The 20,284-nt window shown below is 61.8% G+C and overlaps 1 protein-coding gene across 8 annotated transcripts in view; it reads left to right on the top strand.

Moving 5' to 3' along the window:
* Window positions 1-20,284, top strand: part of NFATC1 (nuclear factor of activated T cells 1) — a 91,014-nt gene that overhangs the window by 23,242 nt on the left and 47,488 nt on the right. For all 8 annotated transcript variants that reach the window (XM_074355359.1, XM_074355362.1, XM_074355361.1 and 5 more), the window contains exons 3-6: window positions 5,568-5,727; window positions 12,960-13,162; window positions 14,730-14,902; window positions 16,464-16,604. In XM_074355359.1, the coding sequence (XP_074211460.1) occupies window positions 5,568-5,727; window positions 12,960-13,162; window positions 14,730-14,902; window positions 16,464-16,604 (677 nt within the window). The remainder of the gene's footprint in view (window positions 1-5,567; window positions 5,728-12,959; window positions 13,163-14,729; window positions 14,903-16,463; window positions 16,605-20,284) is intronic.

The following is a 20,284-nucleotide window of genomic DNA, read 5'->3' on the forward strand; positions in this document are numbered from 1 at the left end:
CCCCACCCGTGCCGTCCAGACTCACCAGGAGTGAAAGGCTGGGTCTGAAGGAGTTTTCTAAAGACCCATCCTGGACAGCGGCCAGCCCCTCCCTGAGAGGTGTTCCCTGGAGGGTGGGAGGGGCCCCCAGGACATGACACCTGGAGGGGTACCCGCGGTGGCACTACTGACAGCAGGGTGGGTGGCAGGAACCCACAGGCCCTTCAAACCCCATGGGATTATCAGCCGAGAAACCCGGCTTTGCCCGGCGCACCCACCTGGCCTCTCCCCATGGCCCCTGGCCGCCCCGCAGAAGGGCCGGCCCCCTTGAGTGGGAGGAACCGTCTCCCCCAGGGCTTGGCCGGCGGTGTCAGGGGCCACGGCTGGAGAGTGGGCGGCCGTTGGGCGAGCTGGGTGGTCCTGGGCGCAGCCCCTGCTCCACGGGCCTCTGGGGGCCCAGAGACCCTGCGTAACAGCCCAGAACTGAGCTGACGGCCTTTTTTAAAATCAGAGGGAAAAAACAAAACAAAGCAAGTGACAGAAGGCCCTGACTCCGACTCTGGGAGAACATGTTCCTTTCAAACGTGGGTAACGTCCTTCCCCTGAAGCTCTGGTGTCTCTCCTTGGGCGGATTCGAGGCCTGCCAAGTGCAGAGTCTGTAGCTTCAGCTGCTGTAGAGGTGTGAGAGTCCCGGAAGAGCACCGACCAGCTTTTCCTAAGTGGCGAGTCCACGTGGGCCCAGCTCTCAGGAGGCGCAGAAGCGAAAGGGTTCTACCCAGACCGTCTGAACAGAGGCGCTGCCCCCCACCCAGCGCCTGTCCACGTGAGGAGGGCTTCAGCCAGAGGGGCTGGCGGAGGCCCCGTGCGCGGCCGCCTGGGCGGTGGGGCTGGGGTGCATGTTGGTTCTCAGTGTGGGGTGAGCCCGGCCTTTCTGAGGAAGGAGGCTGGCGGAGGGGCCTCAGGCTGGGTGAAGCCACTTTCCCGAAGTCGCTGCCTCCGGCTCAGAACAGTCGCTGAGCTCCCAGGGCAAGGGCGGAAGGTGGGAAAATGGGTTATTTTGGCAGTTTACAGCTAATATCCTTCACCGTTTTTCAATGTAGATAAGCAAAAAGAAAACTGGCTCCCCGGCAGCTCCCTGACCGGAGCGTCATGGGGACGGATGGCTGTGGCACGCGTCCCTGGGACTGCTCGTGAAAACGGCTTTTGGGCTTTCACTCGTGTTACAGAAAACCAAACTTGTACAGAGTCCGAGATGAGTCGCGGGTCCCCATGCTCACCCCTAACCTGGCCGATTAACTCGGGGTCAGCTGGCCTCACCCCGACCCACAGCCGGTTACTCTGCAGCAGAATCTCAGACCTCACTCAATCTTATCCATCGACACTGTGTGCGTCTTCCAAAGATAGGCACTCGTTTAAGAAACTAGTTGTGACGCCAGTAGAGCCCATGCTAGGAAGCTAACAAGTGCCTTGAAATGACCCCTTAACCGAACAAGTGAGTGTTCGGATCCCCGATGCTGTGTTATTTTCTTGGCGGTTGTCGAGTTCTGGCCCCGTTCCTCTCGGTCATTCCGGTGCACGGTGTCTGCCTCCTGCGCACACAGCTGTAGGGGGCTCGGCGGTTCCCCGTGTCCCATGGGGCACGCCTCTGTCCCAGGAGTTCCCTGCTTTTCCTCAGGCTGGTGGAGACCCCGGGCCTTGCTGGGATCTAGCTCCAAAGTGATGGGCGCACGTCCCTCCACCGCACCTGGTGGCGTCTCTGGTGTGTGGTGGTTGGCGAAATGGTTTAAACGAGATTTTCAGCTCCAAGTGGAGAGGCCTGAGGCCTGCCCCGTTCACTGGCCATCGGGACTCACGGAGGGTGGTAGGGACTGAGACGAGGCTCTCCCGGGGCCCTGAGCCCTGCTGTTAGTTGAAGCTCGCTGCCAGGACCTTGGTTCTGAGTTGGCGTGAACGGTCTCCAGTCTCCGTGGTCGGCGCTGCCCTGAGCTGGGGCGCTCGGGCTGCACAGGTGGAGCCTGTCACGCAGGCTGATGTTCCTGGTGCCGGACCGGGGTTGGCGTTGGTTGGAATCGGGAAGGGCGTAGGGGTCTCGTGGTGCAGAGGTCAGAGCTGCAGTCTGGCAAACACCCTACCCTCTCCGGTGCTGCTTCTGCACAGCTGCTGCTGCAGTGAGGAGGGCCGTTTATGAAACCCTGTGCACACGGGAAAGACCAGGCTGGACGCACAGATGCCAGGGGCAGCACTGAGCAGGCGTCCGCCGCAGCCAGTGGAGAGGAAGGGCTCCCAGGGGTCAGCGCGGGGCTGCTGGGCAGCAGGGTGGAAGGGCGTGGACGGGCCTGGGGACCCGAGCAGCTGAGCCGTCTCTGGTTTGGGAGCCCAGTGCGTGGGTGGTCTCCGGGCTGTGAGCTCAGCTTGAAAAAGTCCTTTACCCCTTTCTTGCATGAAGGAAACAGATTCAATAAGAAACAGAGGCTTTCTCGTGGGAAATGGAGGGGGAGCAGCTCCGGGGACGGGGTGACTCAAACCGGGAGTTCTCCCCACGGAGGCCTCGCCCACGCTTGTGCCCAGGAGGCCTGTCTCGCTTCCTGGTCCTCACACAAGGCGAGCGCTCCCGGGGGCCCGGCGGGGGGCCGTGGAGCCGGCATCACCCTTCAGCCTTGGCCCAGGGTGAGCCGCGGGCACTTGGCCCTGACTGCTCCCGCTGCTCCGCCGGGCGGGGATTCGGGCTCAGAGGCCTCCTCGTCTTCAGATGGGAGCAGCGGGAACGCAGTTTGGATCCTTATTACCAAGCACGCAAACAGTTTTAAAAACCTCTTATTTGAAAGAATTCCAGAGTCACAGCAAGTTGCTCAGAGATCTGTGTCCCCTTCAGCCAGCGTCCGCAAAGCTGGCACATCCGTGATGGCCACTGTCGGCGCCTGGCCCCTGACGTGTGCGCACACATGAGCGCGCAGCCCCGCGGGGCGGGAATTGGGTGTGGAAGGCGGGTCGAGGGCCCCCTCTTGCTGTGGTATTCCGTCACCCCCATTTCACTGGCAGGAGAACCTCGTGAGGATTCGAGGAAAAGATGTGACTTCCGTTGGCCCCAGGCTCTCGTCTGGAGCCGGCTGAGGGCTCCTGCAGGGTGCAGGCCCTGTGGCGCAGACCCCCAGAGGACGGCCCTGGTTCTTAGTCGTTGGATCTTGACCTGCTGCCCTGGGGAGGAGCCTGTTCTAGGCTTTGCAGACCGAGCGTGGCCTCAGGCAGGTCTTCAGGCCTCCCCCAGACTCCGCGCTCCCACCCCAGCACATGTTCCTGGCCTTGTTTCCTGAGTTGGTCCTTCACATGAGGCTTACACGCCCCACGCCCCATTCTTCATGAACCATTAGATTTTAGATACAGTCTTTTTACTTAGATCAACAGAATGTATAAGACAGCACAGAATGAATACAGTGAGCTGGACTTTCAGACTGGAGACGTGTACCCCTCCGGGGAGGGTGCTCTGAAGTGGGCAGACGCTCGGAGGGCCTGGAGCAGCCCCTGGAAGACTGTTACCCACCTGGGACCTGTGCCCCCGCCCCAAGCCAGCCCTGCCAGGCCGACCTCGTGCGGAAGCCCTTGGCTCACGGGCCCCTTCCCCCGGCCCTGTGACGCTGACAACCTGCAGCTTCATCTGAGAACTGCCTCCGTCGGCCACGGCCCAGGAAACTGATAAACGCATCTTGGAACTTCCTGGATGAGGACGACTCCCCTCCCCACCCCACCCCCCGATGGCTGTGGGATGCACTCAGAAGCAACCTGGCATTTGGGATGGGGGGCTCCTGGCTCTGCCCGTGACTTGGCACTTCTCTCGCCCGAGCAGACGCATGCTCAGCACACACACGTGTCTGCCCGGCTCTCGCTGGTCATGCGCTCCAGTTCTCCGAAGCTGTTCTCAGGGAGAACCAGCGGGCTGTGTCTTAGCACCGTGCTGAAATGGACTCGGAACGGAAACAGCAGACGGGAAGGAGCTGGGAGGGCGGCGGCCAGTTCAGTTGTCCCCTGAGGGAACCTGAATTTAGGTTGGCCATTGACTAGAGGATTTTCAAGTGAAAGTTGTCCTGGAATCTGCCAGACAGTCTGAGGAGGGGGTTCCCCGGGTTGGAAGGCCTCCCACTCGGACAGTGATTAGAGCCCAGTGGAGTGGACTCGGGCTGAGGGACACACAGAGGCCTCCTCCCTGCCTAGACCGAGGTGCCCTGAGGGGCCTGGTCATCCTGGCCTCCGCTGGCCCCGACTGTTGGATTCTCAGGCCTACATCCATCGAATTTGCACGATTTCCAGTTAGGATTGTAAGTTTCTGGCTGCAGCAGCACCGATGAAGCCTCTGCTCGTGTTAGAGTCTTGGATTTTCCAGGTGAGGCCAAGGGCTCCCAGGCGCCTTCCCCCGGCCCCGTGACGCTGCAGGAGCTCTGGTTGCTGGGCAGCGTGGGCGGGCCAGACCCCAGCTCCTGTGCGAACATGGGGGCCTTGCACAAGACTGTGTCTTTTGGGGGCTGACCTGTGCCTTTTTAACGGGCAGGACCCTGGAGCATGTTCTGCACGGCCTTTGGAGTCACAGAGACCTGGTTTCCTCATGTGTAGAATGAGGCCAGCAGTGCCCACCGCCAGTCCATGAGGGAAAACGAAGCTGGGGGCTCTGCGGGCGGGCCTAGCACACGTGCCCCCCCCCCCCACGCTCCCCTCACCAGCGCCAAAATAACAGACCAGCTCACAGACCCACCTCGGGCCCCACAGCTGCCCCTTGTTTGCTGGCCTGGGGCTGCGGCTCCTTCCTGCCCTTGGTGGGTGCTCGACACCTGTCACGCATGAATCATGGGGCTCGGGGCTGGGGCGAGGTCCTGATACGGAGCCCGTCGCGTCCCCAGCAGTCAAGTCCTGCCACCCAGCTGGGCCCTAGCTGGTGGGAAGCATTGATCAGAACCAGGCCTTCCTGTTCTTAGGCCGAGCGGGTACCACTGTGATTTTGAAAGACCTTTAATTACTTCTGGAATCTATCTTACTGGGGAGGTTAAATAATTTATCTGCCTATCGTGAAGGAAAGAAAGTACTTCCAGGTCTAGTGTGGAGCAGTCTCCACCTTATACAGGAAAACACTTCCGGGTCTATTGTGGAAGTGTTTCCATCTTACTCAGGAGGCTTGTCATGAAGACCCGAAAGGCTCCGGGCACATGAGCCGTCGAAGACGTTTAGAGGGCTGTGTCAGGGTGCAGTTCTGCCTGATGGCGGTTTAGACGCCAGCGGTGCAGGGTGAACTGCCCGCGGCCCCAGGGTCACAGGGTGGGGCACGGGGGATGGGATGTGGGGGATGGGGTGCAGGGGACGGGGCGCGGGGGACAGGGCCCAGGGGATGGGGTGCAGGGGACGGGACGTGGGGGATGGGGCGCAGGGGACAGGGCCCAGGGGATGGGGTGCAGGGGACGGGACGTGGGGGATGGGGTGCAGGGGACGGGATGCGGGGGATGGGGTGCGGGGGATGGGGCGCAGGGGATGGGGTGCAGGGGACGGGATGCGGGGGATGGGGCGCGGGGGATGGGTGCGGTGTCTAATGCTCTTCCATCCCCTTTCAGCCCAACTCTCCCGGCCCTCGACTGGCAGCTGCCGTCTCACTCAGGACCCTATGAGCTGAGGATCGAAGTGCAGCCCAAGTCCCACCACAGAGCCCATTATGAGACGGAGGGGAGCCGGGGGGCTGTGAAGGCGTCGGCCGGAGGACACCCCAGTGTGCAGGTACCGCTGCCTCTGACCCCGGGGCGAGTCCACACTGCTTCAGTCCAGAGGCCACTTTGTGCCAACAGCCAACAGTGCTTTTCATTTTCTGTCTTTTTAAAGAAAACTGTCATCACCCAAACAATTTAGCTAAATATTTTACGCACAGTTAAGTCCTAGTTTTCTCCTCAACACACACGATTGTAGATGGGAGCTCACGGCCCTCATTTCTGCAGCTTACAGGTCAGCTGTGCGTCCGTGGGACTGCTTTGGGGGAGTGGGCGACACCTCGACCATCTCTGGGGTGACGAGCGTGGTCTGGTGGGGCCGGGGACTCCCCATGACGTTGCAGGGGTGACCAGCGTGGGATCAGCCGGGCACTGGAGCTGGCGTGGGACCTGCCGTGAGGTGTCAGGGGAGAGGGTACTTCAAGGCAGGGAGGTCACGCAGCCCTGGCTGTGCTGGGGGTCTCCTGCTGCATGTGGGAGAGGGTGGGCCCCATCGGTGTGACTCAGGGTGCTGCCCTGGGGGGCAGTGGGTTTTACCTGCCTTCAGAGTCAGCCAGTGCATGCCTCGTGTCCAGGCAGCCTCCGCCGTCCTGAGCCTGTCACCTGTGCCAGCCCAGGAAATCACGAGAACTCCCGGCTGGCTGTCCCGTGGCATCTGCACTCGGTCACACGTGGCACTTAACCCACCCACCTCCCACCGGGCCCTCTGCTGTGACTTGTGACAGTCCCTCTGGACACGAGCTTGCTGTCTTACCCTAGAGCCGCAGGCCGTGCGGAGTTGTTGACAGAGAGTGTTCCTCCCCAGTCTCCGTTCCCCCTACAAGCCCGGATCCCCAGCCCTGTTGTTCAGAGAATGGTGCCGGCTGGAAGGGAGGCAGTGGGGCCCCGCGCTTTTATTTTATTCCATTTAGATAAATGAAAATAAAGCTTATGAGGGAAGGGGGGCGCGGAGACGATGGCCATGGCAGCAGTCAGGGACGTGGAGTTTGCGGGGACGTGAGGGCAGTATTGGAGGCTGTGCCCTCCCCGCCAATTAGCACCCGTGGCAGCTGCTGGACGCGGGAGCGCGGGGGAGGCGCGTCGGCGTGGACGCGGCCTGCTTGGCCTGCGCTTGGCCGCCTCCCGGGTGACTTCTGCACTTAGCAGGGCTGCACAACCACAGTGTTTACCGCCCTTCCTGCTGCGGCTTTCACTGAACGAAATGCCTTGTGGCTGAGTGGGAAAGGTATTACCAAGGTGAGGAAATTGGCCAGTGAATAGGAGAAACGAAAATAAAGCCGCGGGGGTGTAATGGCCCAGTGCCCCCGGTGGTTGTAAATCGCATCGATGAGGGGAGTTGGTCCCGGAGGGAGGGGCTCGCACCGCAGGTCGGGCTTCAGCCTGGGGACGCGGAGGACCCCCGCCCTGACTGAGGGCCGTCCTCGGTGTGGGGCTGTGAGCGCGGGGCGCACGGGGCAGCTGCAGCGAGTTGCTCCCACTCCTCGGCCAGGAGCGCACCGAGCCCCTGCCCACAGAGCCCGCAGCGCTGGGTGTCCGTTTCTCCCGCCAGTGTCTGGGGCACAGCGCGGTGTCTGTCTCAGTGTCGACGACACAGAGAGAACTGAGTCGTTTGGAGGAACTATAAAGCTTGAAACTATTTAAAACATCTTGAGGATGAATCCTCGAAAATAATTTCAAAGCAAACAGCGGCAGACCGCAGAGGCTGGTTCTGGGTTTAAACAGAACGGATGCCCCCAGCCTGACGGAAACGCACGAGGGAAAAAGATGGCAGCAGAGAGTGTCGGCCCGTCAGGGCTTCCGGCGCGAGCGGGGTCGCTAAGGGAGAGTCTTCGGATCGCTCTGCGGCAAGTGTGAGGTCAGCAGTTAGAAAGGGGGCTTTTGGGTTTGTTTTCTTTTTCAGTTAGTGGACCACAAATTGGATAAAAATAGAATTTGCACATAATTATAAAACAAATGAAAATAGAAAAGTGTCTCTGCTGCCGTGAAAGCGTGGTAACCACAAAGTTTTATTCTGTGCTGTGAGTTATTTTCGCACATCCTCTGACCCCGCGGCTCCTCCTTCCAGAGACGATCGCGCCTCCCGCAGCTTCAGCACAGGCTGCTCCCCATGCAGGGAAGCAGCCCCTCCCCGAGCTGCTCTGTGGTCAGCTGGTCAGAGGGAAGCCAGGTTTTGGTTCCGGGGCGTCCAGGCTGTCAGGTTCAGAACTGCGGTCACGTGGAGCATCCAGCAGGCCCGGCGCTCGCATGGGCTGAACCAGGGAGGACATCCAGACCTTCACAAGAGTCCGCCGCCAAGTCAGAGGCTGCAGTCTTCTGCAGGACGCGGCCCCCAGCTGTGCCCCAGGGAGGACTCGGTGCTTTTCTCGAGCATCCGAGTCATGGGGGGCAGCCCCACACCCCCCTCCTCTGAGTCTAGGAGACACAGAGAAACTCGAAACCTTTCTAGGCAGAATCAGACTAAAATTTTAGATTAGGAAAGGACTTCTGTGTTCATGGGGTCCCCAGGCCCTTTCCTCGGCTCTCCGGAGTCACCAGCAGCCCTGGTGGGCATTTCCGCGGGCTCTGTCTGACGGGGGAAGTGGAGGGAGTCCTCGGGCCACGTGGGGTTTGCCTTTCCGGCGTTTCCACCACCAACCAGAGGCTGTGACCCTGCAGCAGCCCCAGCGCCCCGGCCTTCCCTCAGGAGACAGAACTGCAGGTCGAGGCGGCCGAGGGCTTCGTTCACTTGGTGTTCCGTTTGCTCTCCTGGGTGTCCACTTCTCCTGCCATCACCTGGGCGGAGCTGGCCCTCTGCCCTGCGCTCTGTGCGGCGTCCCGATGCCCGGTCCCCATCCCGAGAGCAGAGCCCCGGTGAGCTCGTGGTGGGTCAACCTCCAGGAGGTGCTGGTTCCGGCCGCCCTGCAGGCCTGGATAGAGGGACATGAGGGGCGTTAGTGATCTCTGACCCAGGGGTCAAAGAATTAAGCTCTGTTTACCAATGACCAGAATCACTTGCTCACAGGCTTCTGGGCCGTCACACCGAGGCTCGTGTGAATAATTGATAGGTTGCTGTAACGTGACCCTTGGTGGCAGCCTTGTCAGCTCCTGAACAGCTTCAGGTTTGTGACCTGTGTTCCTGTCAGTTATCAGTGGGCAGCGTAAACCCTGTCAGGGCAGGTGCCCCTCGGGGAGACGTGGGGACCGGCCTCACTCAGGCAGCAGGGCCTGGGGGGGGTGTCCCGGCCCCGGGCCCGGGCCCTGCCTCGTGCTGGGGGTCTCTCCTTGGGGTGCTGGCTTGCAGGCCCACCCTTGCCCCTGTAGACTGAGATAAATACTTTTCAGTCATTTAAGGCGTTTGGGGGCTGAAGCCAAGGAAGGAACTGACCAGGAAACAGGCATTTTTTCAGGTCATGGGAATCAGCCAAGGGGGCCGTGATCATCGCCGCATCCCATGGAGCCTCCCCCGGGCACGGAAGGGGCCACGAGAGGCAGGCTTCCTGCGGGTGTCTGAACACTCTGGACAGACAGCAGCTCCTCCTTTTACCCGACGTCCACAGCCCCATTCCTTTCACCCATAGCTCATTCCATTTCCCTTACTGGGTTTGTGCGAAGTGGGCATCTCTTCCTGCGGTGGAGACAGCACCAGTAACCCGGCAGCTGAGGCTTCACAGGACCAGAGCAAGACGCTGCTGGAGGAGGTGGTGGTTTGATGGCAAACCCTCGGGCCCCAAGGAGCCGCCATCAGAGCGCAGGTCCGACCCCAAACCAGACCCTGGGCTGCCCTGCCCACTGCACGGACTGACCTTGCACGGGGCTGCTGGGCCGTCCGTGTCCACCCGCGTCGGGGCTGGCCACACCGGGAACCGCGTGAGTCGTTGCAGAGGCACTGGCCGCCTTCGCTGCTGCCCCCAGCACGGGGAGCCCAGGAGCACGTGCAGGGCACCCTCAGCCCCAGAGACAGGTCACGAGGCCTGTGCTGGGGGTGGCATTTAGGTTCCTCCGGAAGTGAAGCGCCGGGGCCTTGCGCGTGGGGCCGCGCTGTGGGCACAACGGGTGCGGTGAAGCTGGGCGGTAGCAGCGATAACCGCAGGGAAAGCGGGGTCGTTGTTGCGCCTGCTGACACGCGGCCAAGGCCCCTGCTCTCAGGCTCATAACGTCGGTTTTAAACACTGGGCTTAAAACTGAGGTCAGGGCAGTTTACGCTTTCCTCGCAGCCGATACGTTCACTTGGGAGTAAAGTCCGCTGAGCAGCTCAGCAGGGAAACCCTCTCAGAGCAACAGGCAGACAGCATCGTCCGCCCCGGAAGCCGCCCACCTCAGAAGCTTTGGCCTCTGGGTTCCAGGCTGCAGACATTTTAGAATAAAAGTCGCCTTGAGCGCGGAACCTCTGGGGGTTGTCCTCGATCCTGCCACCTTCCACGTTGTCCTAGGAGGGTTTCCGGAGTGTCCAGCGCTGTTTGAGTAGAGCTGTTAGCGCTCCCGCGGGCATCCCAGCCGTCAAGACGGGGGTCGGGGGTCGGAGTTCAGAGGTCGGCACGGTGAGCGGGCCTCCAGCTCCTGGACCGCATTCCCTGCCGGGGCGTGGGGTACGGGGCACGCCGTGGGGAAGGCGCTCCCGTGGGTGGTGGCAGTGAGGGGTGGGGGCTGAAGATGAGGCGGACGGAGCTCGTGCCGCAGGGTCTCAGGTTAATCCAGTGTTAGAGAAATCTGAGTCAGAAAAGGTGAAGCCGGCTTTGAGCTGGGTTTTCCCTTCTGCGTGGTTCTGCAGAGCTGACATCTGGTAAACTCATAATTGCCCATTAAGCTGATTGTCACACTGGGCACAAGGGCTCCCTTGCTGGGTTCGTCTGTGCGCCAACTCGAGACCCAGCTGAAAAATGATTTCCCTCCGTTCACCGGCTCCTGTGTGGCTCTGCCTCCGTCCTGGGCTCTGCTGGAATCTCAGCGTTGACCAGACTTGGCCTCGGCCATTCCCTCACCTGTCATCCTGCCGGAAGGTGCTGAGGCGGGCAGAGGAGCTAAAACATTTTCAGGTGTGGAGAACTCAGCAGGCCTTAGACCTTAAAAATGGAACAGCCTCAGGCTGAAGCAAAGAGGGGCCGTTGCTGTGACAGGCAACCTTATAAATCTTACTTTGACAGACACTGTAACGTGCCGGAGGCAGAAACCCATGCAGTGGAGCCTGTGAAGCATTTAAATCACTTTTCTTAAAATGAACTTCATGTTTTAAATAATAGATGTTTACCTCCCAGGTTAAAGCTCGCATGTTCCCGTTTTCACTGAAATGGCATGTTTTCAAAAGGGTGCAGTTATGCCCACAACCCGCTGCGCTCTATGCGCCGCTCCGGCCCCAGCGTAAGTCCTGTGGGAACTTTCCGCCGTCATTTTCAAGCGGTCTGCCCGCCGCCAGGCGGGTGCCGGCCTTGGGGCTGCCCCCAGCACCAGCCACGCGAGGGCAGCTCGTGGCCAGAGGCTCGCTGACATGGTCTCACGTTAAATGTCGCAGAATGGAGACTGGGAGGAAAGCTTGTTTCTTCATCAGTCTCTGATTCTATTTTTACATTTCTTGTTATGAAACTGTAGGTTGAGTCCAGCATGGGCTACAGGGTTTTAGGAAGTTCATTAAGTTGGCGAAAGGCTGGGCTCGCACAGCCCACAAGGAAAGAGAAGGCATGTGGGCCGGACGAGCGGGCCTCGGTTTTCCTGACCTTTCCCGTCTGTGTGGACACACGTGTTCACACGGGAAAGAAACGTTTCAGTTCAAACAGGAGGCGCGCTTTGCTTCTGCAGAATTAAGCCATGTTAGCAGGGGCCCCTTGGAGTGGGTGGCTTCTGGCAGGTTCTCCGTGGTGCTGGCATTTGTCCGCATGGCAGACCAGGAGGACAGCGAGTGGACAGGTGGGTCCCCGAGCTCTCTGTGCGCCGCGGGCGCTGTGGAGTCGCTGCGCACAGACTCACGTCTCCACCGCAGGCCCCAGACCAGCTCCGTCCTCTGTGTGCATCTCGCCCACCCGTGCCGGACACCCGAGGAGCAGGACGAAAGTGCAGCTATTTTCACAGGAGAGAAAGAGGCTTGGCACTGTCACAGACAGAAAAAAATAAAAACAGGGTGCCTGACACACGACGCTCGCGCTGCAAGCCAGGAAATAAAATCCTCCCGACTGCAGAACTCCAGAGCAGGTCTGGAGAGCGTGCAAGTGTGTGTGTGTCTACGGTGAGTGCACGCGTGTGCGTGCGCGTGTGCGTGTGCAGACAGCCCCCAGAGGCGGGGCCCCCCTCTCCACCCACGCACACCTGTCTGGCTGGAGCTCCTCGCCTCCGCGAATTCTCACAACGTCGTTCGCGGTAGCGGCCCCACTGTCTGTGACACATGGGGCTGTTCCACAGGTGTCGGTGCGGCAGAGAGCGCCCCGGGGACGCCCGCAGGCGCCGGCACTGCCAGGAGCCCCGGGCAAGGAGGCGCAGAGCCGCTGGACGTCCGTCACTTCCGGGGCTGCAGAGCTGGGGGTCGTCAGTCCTGGGCGGTGGTGTGTGGTCTTGTGTCTGTGATGGTGACATCGTGTGGGGGTGTCGGCAGGAGACGGGACCAGACTGAGAGACTCCAGGCCCCTCAGAACATGGTGCTGCCTGGACTCCTTGTTGGGCCTGGCGCTTGGTGCTTGGTCCCAGCAGCTGCCTGATGCCCAAGCACATCCACCCCGGGGGGCCCGGGGGCCGGTGGGCCGGCCCTGGTGCCTGGCCCCCAGATGCATGAGCCACCTGTCCTCGTGTGGGACTCTCTCATGAGCACTCAGTGTGTGTGTGACCTCACCTCTCCACTAGCCGAGGCCGGAACAGCAGCCTAGCTCCCGTCAGCGAGGTTTACTGCTGGCTTGAGCCACACTCGGAGCAGCAGGCCGTTGCCTCTGTGGGTTAATAGATCCATAGGGCCCCACGCTTTAACCTGAAGTGTGACGTTCCAGGATTCTGTTGGAGAAGTTGGGTTGAGGACGTGTTGACACCGTGATGCAGGCACGCATGTGCCAGTGTGCACCGCACATGTACATGTTCCGACGTGGGCAGCCCGCTGTTCAGAGCCCACACTGGGCAGAGACCCCAGAGCTTTGGGGCACGAGGCATCTCCAGGTGCTCATTCCTGGGCCTGCGACATTAGGACCTGCGGTGGGGGCTCTCAGCGCCTGTGCACCCTCCCTCCTGAATTGGCCCTGCCCTGGAAGCGTGGCCGGTCTGCGCGGGGCGCTCAGGGACTGTCCTCTTCTCCCCCAGCTGCACGGCTACGTGGACAGCGAGCCGCTCACCCTGCAGCTGTTCATCGGGACGGCGGACGACCGGCTGCTGAGGCCCCACGCCTTCTACCAGGTGCACCGCATCACCGGGAAGACCGTCTCCACCACCAGCCACGAGGCCATCATCTCCAACACCAAGGTCCTGGAAATCCCACTTCTGCCAGAGAATAACATGCGCGCAATGTAAGCCATGTGTCTGCATGTCCGTGTGTGCTTGGGGGCCGGTGGGAGCTGGGTGGGCCCTGCATGCCTGCACCTCCCCCAACGTTTCCACAGCTGGGCCCCGGGTGCCCTTGGCTTAGCACCTGAGGAAACTGCACGAATATTTATGACAGCAGGTTTGTTTGTTTCGGGGTTTCAGCCACTGTGCATGGTGCCGCCTGAATATCTCAGCTGTGGGCGCTCCCCTGTGTCTGAGCACAGCGCCCGTGACAGCTGGAGGAGTGGCTAACCTGCAGTCACTGAGAGACTAGAGGGGGAGCAGTGTGTTTGGGACGTGCTTTCGCTGAGAGGGTCTCTGCCACGGCTGCATGACTGGCCTGGCGGCTCACTTGTTTACCGGTGAATCGACTGAGGGTCAGTTACCCCCTCGTGTCCGGCGGAGCCTGAGTGCGCAGCTTCGTTAGCTGAGCAGCCCTGCCGTGCACGCCCCTCCTGTGTCGTGGGCGCAGCAGAGAAGGAGCAAGTCTGCCCCACAGGACAGGCCTTCTGCATGGGCTTCGGGGGCGGGGGACAGATCCTGAGCACAGTACGTGGATAAGCAAGTTCAGGCAGCCAGTCGTTCCCCCAGGGGGTCGGTGGAGCGCCTGGGCCCCGTGCATGGCAAGGGTCTCTGAGAGGGCGGCGCTGGGCTGAGAGCGGAACGTGCAGGGAGGCAGCTCGTGCAAAGGCCCTGAGGCAGGAGTGAGGGGGTGACCTCGGGCAGGAGGAGCCCAGGGTGGCCGGGCTGTCCTGCGGGAGAGAAGGTGTGGGCGGTGAGGCCGGCAGACCACGTTCTGTAGGGCCTCGTGTGGGATTTGACAGTTACTTGCAACTGTTATACACTCTAAGTTGAAAACAAAAGGAAAGGTTCCTCTCCATGCAGCTCTTCACGGACTTGGGGGAAATCACCGTGAATCCTTGGGTTTGCTTTTGGGGCTGCGGAGTCAGTCTCCCGGGCCAGGATGCGGTCAGGTGGGTCAGGAGGACCTGCCGGTTTCTTCGGCAGCAGCAGCAGCAGCAGCTATGACTTCAGTGACTGCGTTTTCTCCACCAAGACCCTCCCGCTGGGAGCAGCCCCTGCCCCGCGCTCCGGAGTCGGGGCTTCGTGCTGGGCCGCCGCCCCGGTCTGCTGGGGCAGCGTTGGTGTGGCCTCTTAGCTTCTGACAGGGGGAACGGGCTGCTTCCATCTGACCGCTGTTCTGGTGCTGAGTGGAACTGTCAGGTTAAACAGAATTAAACGAGGTCGCATGAAGCCCTAGAAATTTCGTGATCTTGACCCCAGGTGACGTTGCCAAAATCTTGACTGAAAGAGGTTTTGGGAGCCGCCTGGAGGGCCCCAGCGGCCCTGTTGGTGACGTCCACGTGGGTCTAGCCAGAGCCCTGAGCGTGCGGGCAGCTCTCTCCAGACATGCTCAGACCAGATCAGGGCGCGAGGTCCTGGCCGGTCCCACCAAGCCCTTCAGTGAGCGGTCGTCTGGGACGGGCGGGGGCTCGGGCATAGGGAGCGGCTCGGGGGTTGAGGAAAAGCGTGGACTCTCGTTTTGGGCAGCATCGACTGTGCTGGGATTCTGAAGCTCCGGAACTCAGACATCGAGCTGCGCAAAGGGGAGACGGACATCGGGAGGAAGAACACCAGGGTGAGGCTGGTCTTCCGTGTCCACATCCCGCAGCCCAGCGGCCGGACACTGTCCCTGCAGGTCGCCTCCAACCCCATCGAGTGCTGTGAGTAGCCGCCCCGCCCTGCCTCCCTTGTGACGCCAGGCCAGTCCGGCCGGACGTGCCCTTTCCAGGAACAGCTTTCTTGCCATGTGCACAACCCTGTGAACTGTGCTTGTCCCACCAAGCGCAGCGTGGACAGTATCTGTTCCTTCCTGCGCTGGTGCAGGGCCTCCCCCACCCCAGCACCTGCTGGAGGAAACTGAGGAAAGGAAGTTTGTCCCCAGACAGTGAGACCTGTGTGTTGATCGCATTTGAGTTATCTCCCCCCGTCTCAGGAGACTTGAGAAAGGCGTTGGCGTTGTGGTCCGTCGGGCTGGACGGTCCTGAATTTGCCAGCTGGCGCAGAGCTCGGCCCTCCATCCCCCTTGTGGACCTGCCCATGTGGTTCTGGGCCTCTGGCCTCGGGCTTACCGCTGGGCTCGTCTGGGTGGTTGGACGGCCAAGAAGTGAGGTCTGCCCCCTCCCGTGTTAGCAACGTGGGTGACTGGTGCCACCCTGGGCAGAGACCCATAGCCCCGCTGCAGCCCCTGCTTCCCGACCTGGGAACCTGACTGTCCCCCGGCCACTGCTCCTGGAAATGCCCTTCCGTCTTCTCTGAAGGTCCCCTCCAGGGTGTGGCTGTCTCAGGAGCCGTCCCCATGGCTCACCTGTCTCAGCAGGAGGGTCCTGCTTTGGTCCCTGTGCCTCTGACCTGAGGGCCCGTTGGACCTCGGTGACCGGGCCCTTCCTGCCCCACAGCCCCTCCTCTGTGATGGTGGCCTTTGCCTCACTGCCCCGCCTCCCCCGCTCCTGCTGGACCCTCACTTGCAGGCTCCAGACGCCCGTCCCAGGCCGTGGGGCCTGCAGCAGTGGCTCCATCTCTGCTGTGTGATCTCCTCCTTCCTCCAGCTCATGGGTCCCTTGGTTATGGGGTGACCGTGTGAGGGACCCCGGCACGTAGCCAGTCTGCAGAAACGCCGTCCTCACCACCTGCTTCCATGCAGACTTCTGGTTGCTGCCTACATCCGTGTCCTCTGCCTGTCCTGCCTCTCCTGACAGCCCGGGTTCTCGGAGCCCGTGTGCCTGCTGCCCCCTCCCCGGCTCTGAGACAAATCCATCCTTGGATGGGCCCCCCACATCCCAACCTGCTCTCTGGGATCAGCCTCATGTGCCTCACTCCCAGAGACCCCTCCCTGGCCAACACCTGGCCCCACGCCCCTCCTCTGCCAGCACCCAGGGGAGGGGACTCCCCGTTGCTTCCAAAGACAGCACCCCGTTCCCCCCGGCGCAGGGGTCCAGGTGGGGAGTTGGCTGTGAGTCTCCGTGGCGGGCTCTGTCCGCAGCTTCCCCGGGCCCTCCACGGAGCCCACCCTCGAGTGGAGGCTCACACACAGGCTCACACGCGTGTGCACACGTGCCCCTGGGAGACCGGCTTTTCCAGGTGGGCGAGTCAGACGTGTGGCTTCCCTCGGGCGTCGCCTCGCCCGGGGCACGTCGCCACACTTCCGTTCCGGGTGCAAGTGATGGTCGGGTGGGTGGTCAGTGGCGCGGGGCGGCTCACACGCACGTTCCTGTCCCCACACAGCCCAGCGGTCAGCCCAGGAGCTGCCCCTCGTGGAGAAGCAGAGCGCGGCCAGCTGCCCCGTCCTCGGCGGGAAGAGGATGGTCCTGTCCGGCCACAATTTCCTGCAAGACTCCAAGGTCATTTTCGTGGAGAAGGCACCAGGTATTTTCCTTAAAAAACCAACCGGGTCTGCTTTGGGCGCTGGGGGAGCCGGCTGGTGGTGTGGGTACAGGTGGGCCGTGCGACGCTCTGGGTCCATCGCGGGTGCTGTGCAGGGTCCTCAAGCCCATCACGCGGTGCCGGGGGTTAAAGGGCCTGCAGGTGTGGGGCCTCCAGGAGGCCATTGTATGTGGCGGGGCAGCCCCGGGTCTGCCCGGCCGGGCGGGCACCTCCGCCGTGGGTCCCGGGCCGGGTCCTGCTGCCAGGCCTCCCCGTGTGGACGGCAGTTCCCATTTCTCAGAACCACAGGCTGTCGGGGACAGGCGTCCAGACACAGAGTGGCCACGGTAGCCACAGGGGGACCCCCACCCCGGGGCCCTGCAGGGCCTCACCCTCTGGACGAGCACCCCCACCCCAGACACACAGGCAGATGCTGTTGTTCTTTGAGTGACTGGTGGTCTCCGGGGTCCCAGCTGCTCTGAGCGTGTGCGTGTGCGTGTGCGTGTGCATTCTGCGTGTGTGGTCGGAAGAGGGGGCTGTAGGTCTGAGGGACCTTTTCCTCTGGTGTCTGGGGCCCCAGAGCAATAAGACCCGGGTTGTCTGCAGGATGGATGCGGCGGGAGCACCGCTCCTGCCTGGTGGACGCCTGGCCTGTGCCACGTGGGTAGCAAGTGTGGGAGAGTGTGGGCCCCACTTCTCTCTCAAACTCTGGAGTCTGTTTTTGGGGCTGATTCCGTGCAGGGAGCTGGCCTCCGCCCACACAAGGGTGCAGCTGCCCCCCAGGCTGGGGAGGGGCCGCATCTGGTAGCTTGTTTCTTGTCTTCACTTTCCTGGTTTCTCGGGAGCGCCAGGGCTGGACTCGTGCTGGTCACTGAAAAGCGCGGAGGCACTCAGCCCCCATAATGGGGTCTTGATTTTGTACAGTTTGCAAGAAACTTAAGCACTTCAATCAAAATGGGCTGAAAGGTCCTTCACAGGTAACCTGGTCTGCCTGTGCAATTGTGCACATGATTGGAAAGTACACTTCAGATGATGGCTGGACCCCGACTGAGTGTGAGGTTAAGGGGGAATTTGTTACTGGAACGCCCTTCTTTGGAGGACGTGAATTTTGAAATAATTTAACTTTTTGTGCATTAAATGTGTGTCCACCTGCATGGCAGGGAGGAAGGCCCGGCGTCCTCACCACGCACTGGGGCGTCACAGAGCCGGCAAGCTGCCCTCGCTGACTCACAGAGGAGATGCTGAGCGGCTTTCTGTGCTGGTTCTGAGACCAGTCAGCACCTCGGGCCCAAGACAGGTCTCAGCTGGTGTGGTCTGGTCATGGGGCCTTCACTGTGGCCTCGCGGGTGCCACGGGCAGGTCAGCCACTCGCCTGCAGGTGCAGGTGGGACTTGGCCTCGTCCCCGCCGGGGCCCTGGCCACATGCAGGCTGCGTGCTGCTGTCGGGGCCTGTCGTCCGCTCACCCTCTCCTGCAGTGGAGCTGCGTCTGAGGGGCAGAAGGTGAGAAACCAGCGAGTGGGTGGTGACCAGACGCCCTGCGAACACGTGCACCGAGACGAGCGAGACATAAGCCCTGCAGCCGGGCCTCTGGGCGTCCTGAGACGCCACACTCGTGTTTAACGAGGCCACGTGTGCCCTTGAACACGCTCCGTGTGAGTCCTGTGAGCGGAGACGGGGGAGCGGAGGCCCTGCCTCCTTCCTGTCCGTCAATTCTCGGCAGAGCTCACACACCTGACACCTTGACGGCCTGTCGCTGCCACTGGGCTTCCCCTGGTGGGTTTTCAGAGAAACCGCTATGGACAGTTTGGATTAAAAGCACAGCTGTGCTCTGGGCATCCAACGGGGCTGTCTGACCCGCTTCGCAGCGCGGCCAGTGGGTGAGCGGTGAGTTCTTGTCTCAGGGCTGCTGGCCTGGGCAGACGTCGCCCCATGGACAGGACTTGGAGCCGTTGCAGGAAGAATGGGGCCTCTCTGACTGCCACCACGTCTGACACCCCTCTGCCGCCCTGGGCAGTGGGCAGAGCTTTTATGAGCTTCTTGGTGTGGTTCCTCCTGACTAGAGGACTGGCCATCACCTGCGTCCCCCTCACGGTGACTGAGCAGGGAACCCGGCCATAAGGGCGGCCCCGGGAAATGGGAGCAGACCCCCCAGACGTCGGCCGGTCCCCCAGGGGTCAGCCGAGGCCGAGGGGAATGTCCCGAGGAGCAGCTCTCGGCTCTGGCTGCGTGAGGGACGGGCATCCCCAGACGTCCGGTGGTTTTTCTCAGGTCTCTTTCTGTGTCCAGCAAGAGGCCCCAGCGTTGAAGTAGCCGTTCCTTCACGGACTCTTGTCGACGGTTGCGGCTTCTGCGTCAGATGTTGTCTCCCAGGTGGATTCTGTGTGCGTGGAGACCGTTCATGCCCTCACCAGAGGGTCGTGTGCCCCGAGTGTCGGTCACCCTTCCTCCCACTGAAGAGCTGTGGGTCTCCCCTCAGATCTGTGAGTGAGGGACACATTTGCACGTGCATGTGAATGTCTGACCCAGCCTGACACACAAACGGCAACACCAAGAAAGCGGCTACGTGGACACCAGCTCACTCTTCTGGAGACGGGAGAGGAGAATGTCACCAAGTCCGTGACGCTGGCGCGGGAAGTCGCTCTGTCCTTCAGTCTCCTCACCTGTTCTGGGCAGCTCTTGGAACCTGTGTGAAGCCTGTTTTGGCTTTTCTGCTGCACAACAAGCCTCACCAGAACTTGGAGGCTGCGGCCAGCAGCACTTTGTCTGCTGACAGTGGTGGGTGGCTGGGCTCGGCCTCTGGCCATCCCGTGAGCTGGCAGGTCAGCTGGGGCCGGATGGCGGCCTTCTGCCCGTGTGCAGACCTCCCCCAGCTCTCCTCGGCAAGGTGACGGCATCCTACATGGGTGCTAGGCCTCCGCCTTGGGTGCTGGTCTCTAAAGGGTTCCTGGAAATCCCCCGGAGCGGACGCTGCGGCTGGTGTGTGCCTCACACCCGAGGGCTGTGACTTGCTCCCGAGACGCGCTGTTCAGACTTTCCTGGCGCTGACCTGGGAAGTGGGGGTGGGGTGTGCAACGAGCGTCCACATGGACAGCTGTCGTCACCTCACCACGCCCGCCATCCGGGCAGCTGACCTCCGCAGGTGGTGTCCTAGGGTAGCCCTGCGCTGAGACCCCTGTGTCAGGGGCTCCCAGGGGGGCAGCAGGGGCACACCCACAGCGGCCTGGCTGTGCGGGCACCAGAGCTGCTGGCCCCTGGTAGCCCCCGCCTGGGACTTACCCTGGACGGGCCGTCGGGGAGAGTGCACTGACCCCAGTGAGCGGAGAGCGGCGGCTGGGTCCCTCTGCCCTAAGAAGGCTTTCCCTAACTTTCTGGCCTTGGAGCTGAGTGATCAGCCCACAAATCTAAGCTAAATGACACTTCCGACCGTCTGGGAGGAGACCGGGCTACCCCGGCTCCCGTCTGCAGGGACGTGCAGGTGGGCGGGACCCTGGCAGGTGAAGCAGGTGCTGCTGGGGTCAGCAGGGCCCCGGCCTGCCCTTCTCCTTTGGCCCCAGACTCTGCCTTCACTGATGTCCAGGAAGCACCCTGGCCCCTGTGAGGGACTGCCCAGTTTCAGGGACTTGCACTCCCTGTGGGCTCTCCTTGTGGGTCCAGGCCGGCCTCTGAGGTCAGCATTCAGGAG

This window comes from Camelus bactrianus, chromosome 30 (genome assembly GCF_048773025.1).
Source record: "Camelus bactrianus isolate YW-2024 breed Bactrian camel chromosome 30, ASM4877302v1, whole genome shotgun sequence".
Classification (NCBI taxonomy): domain Eukaryota; kingdom Metazoa; phylum Chordata; class Mammalia; order Artiodactyla; family Camelidae; genus Camelus; species Camelus bactrianus.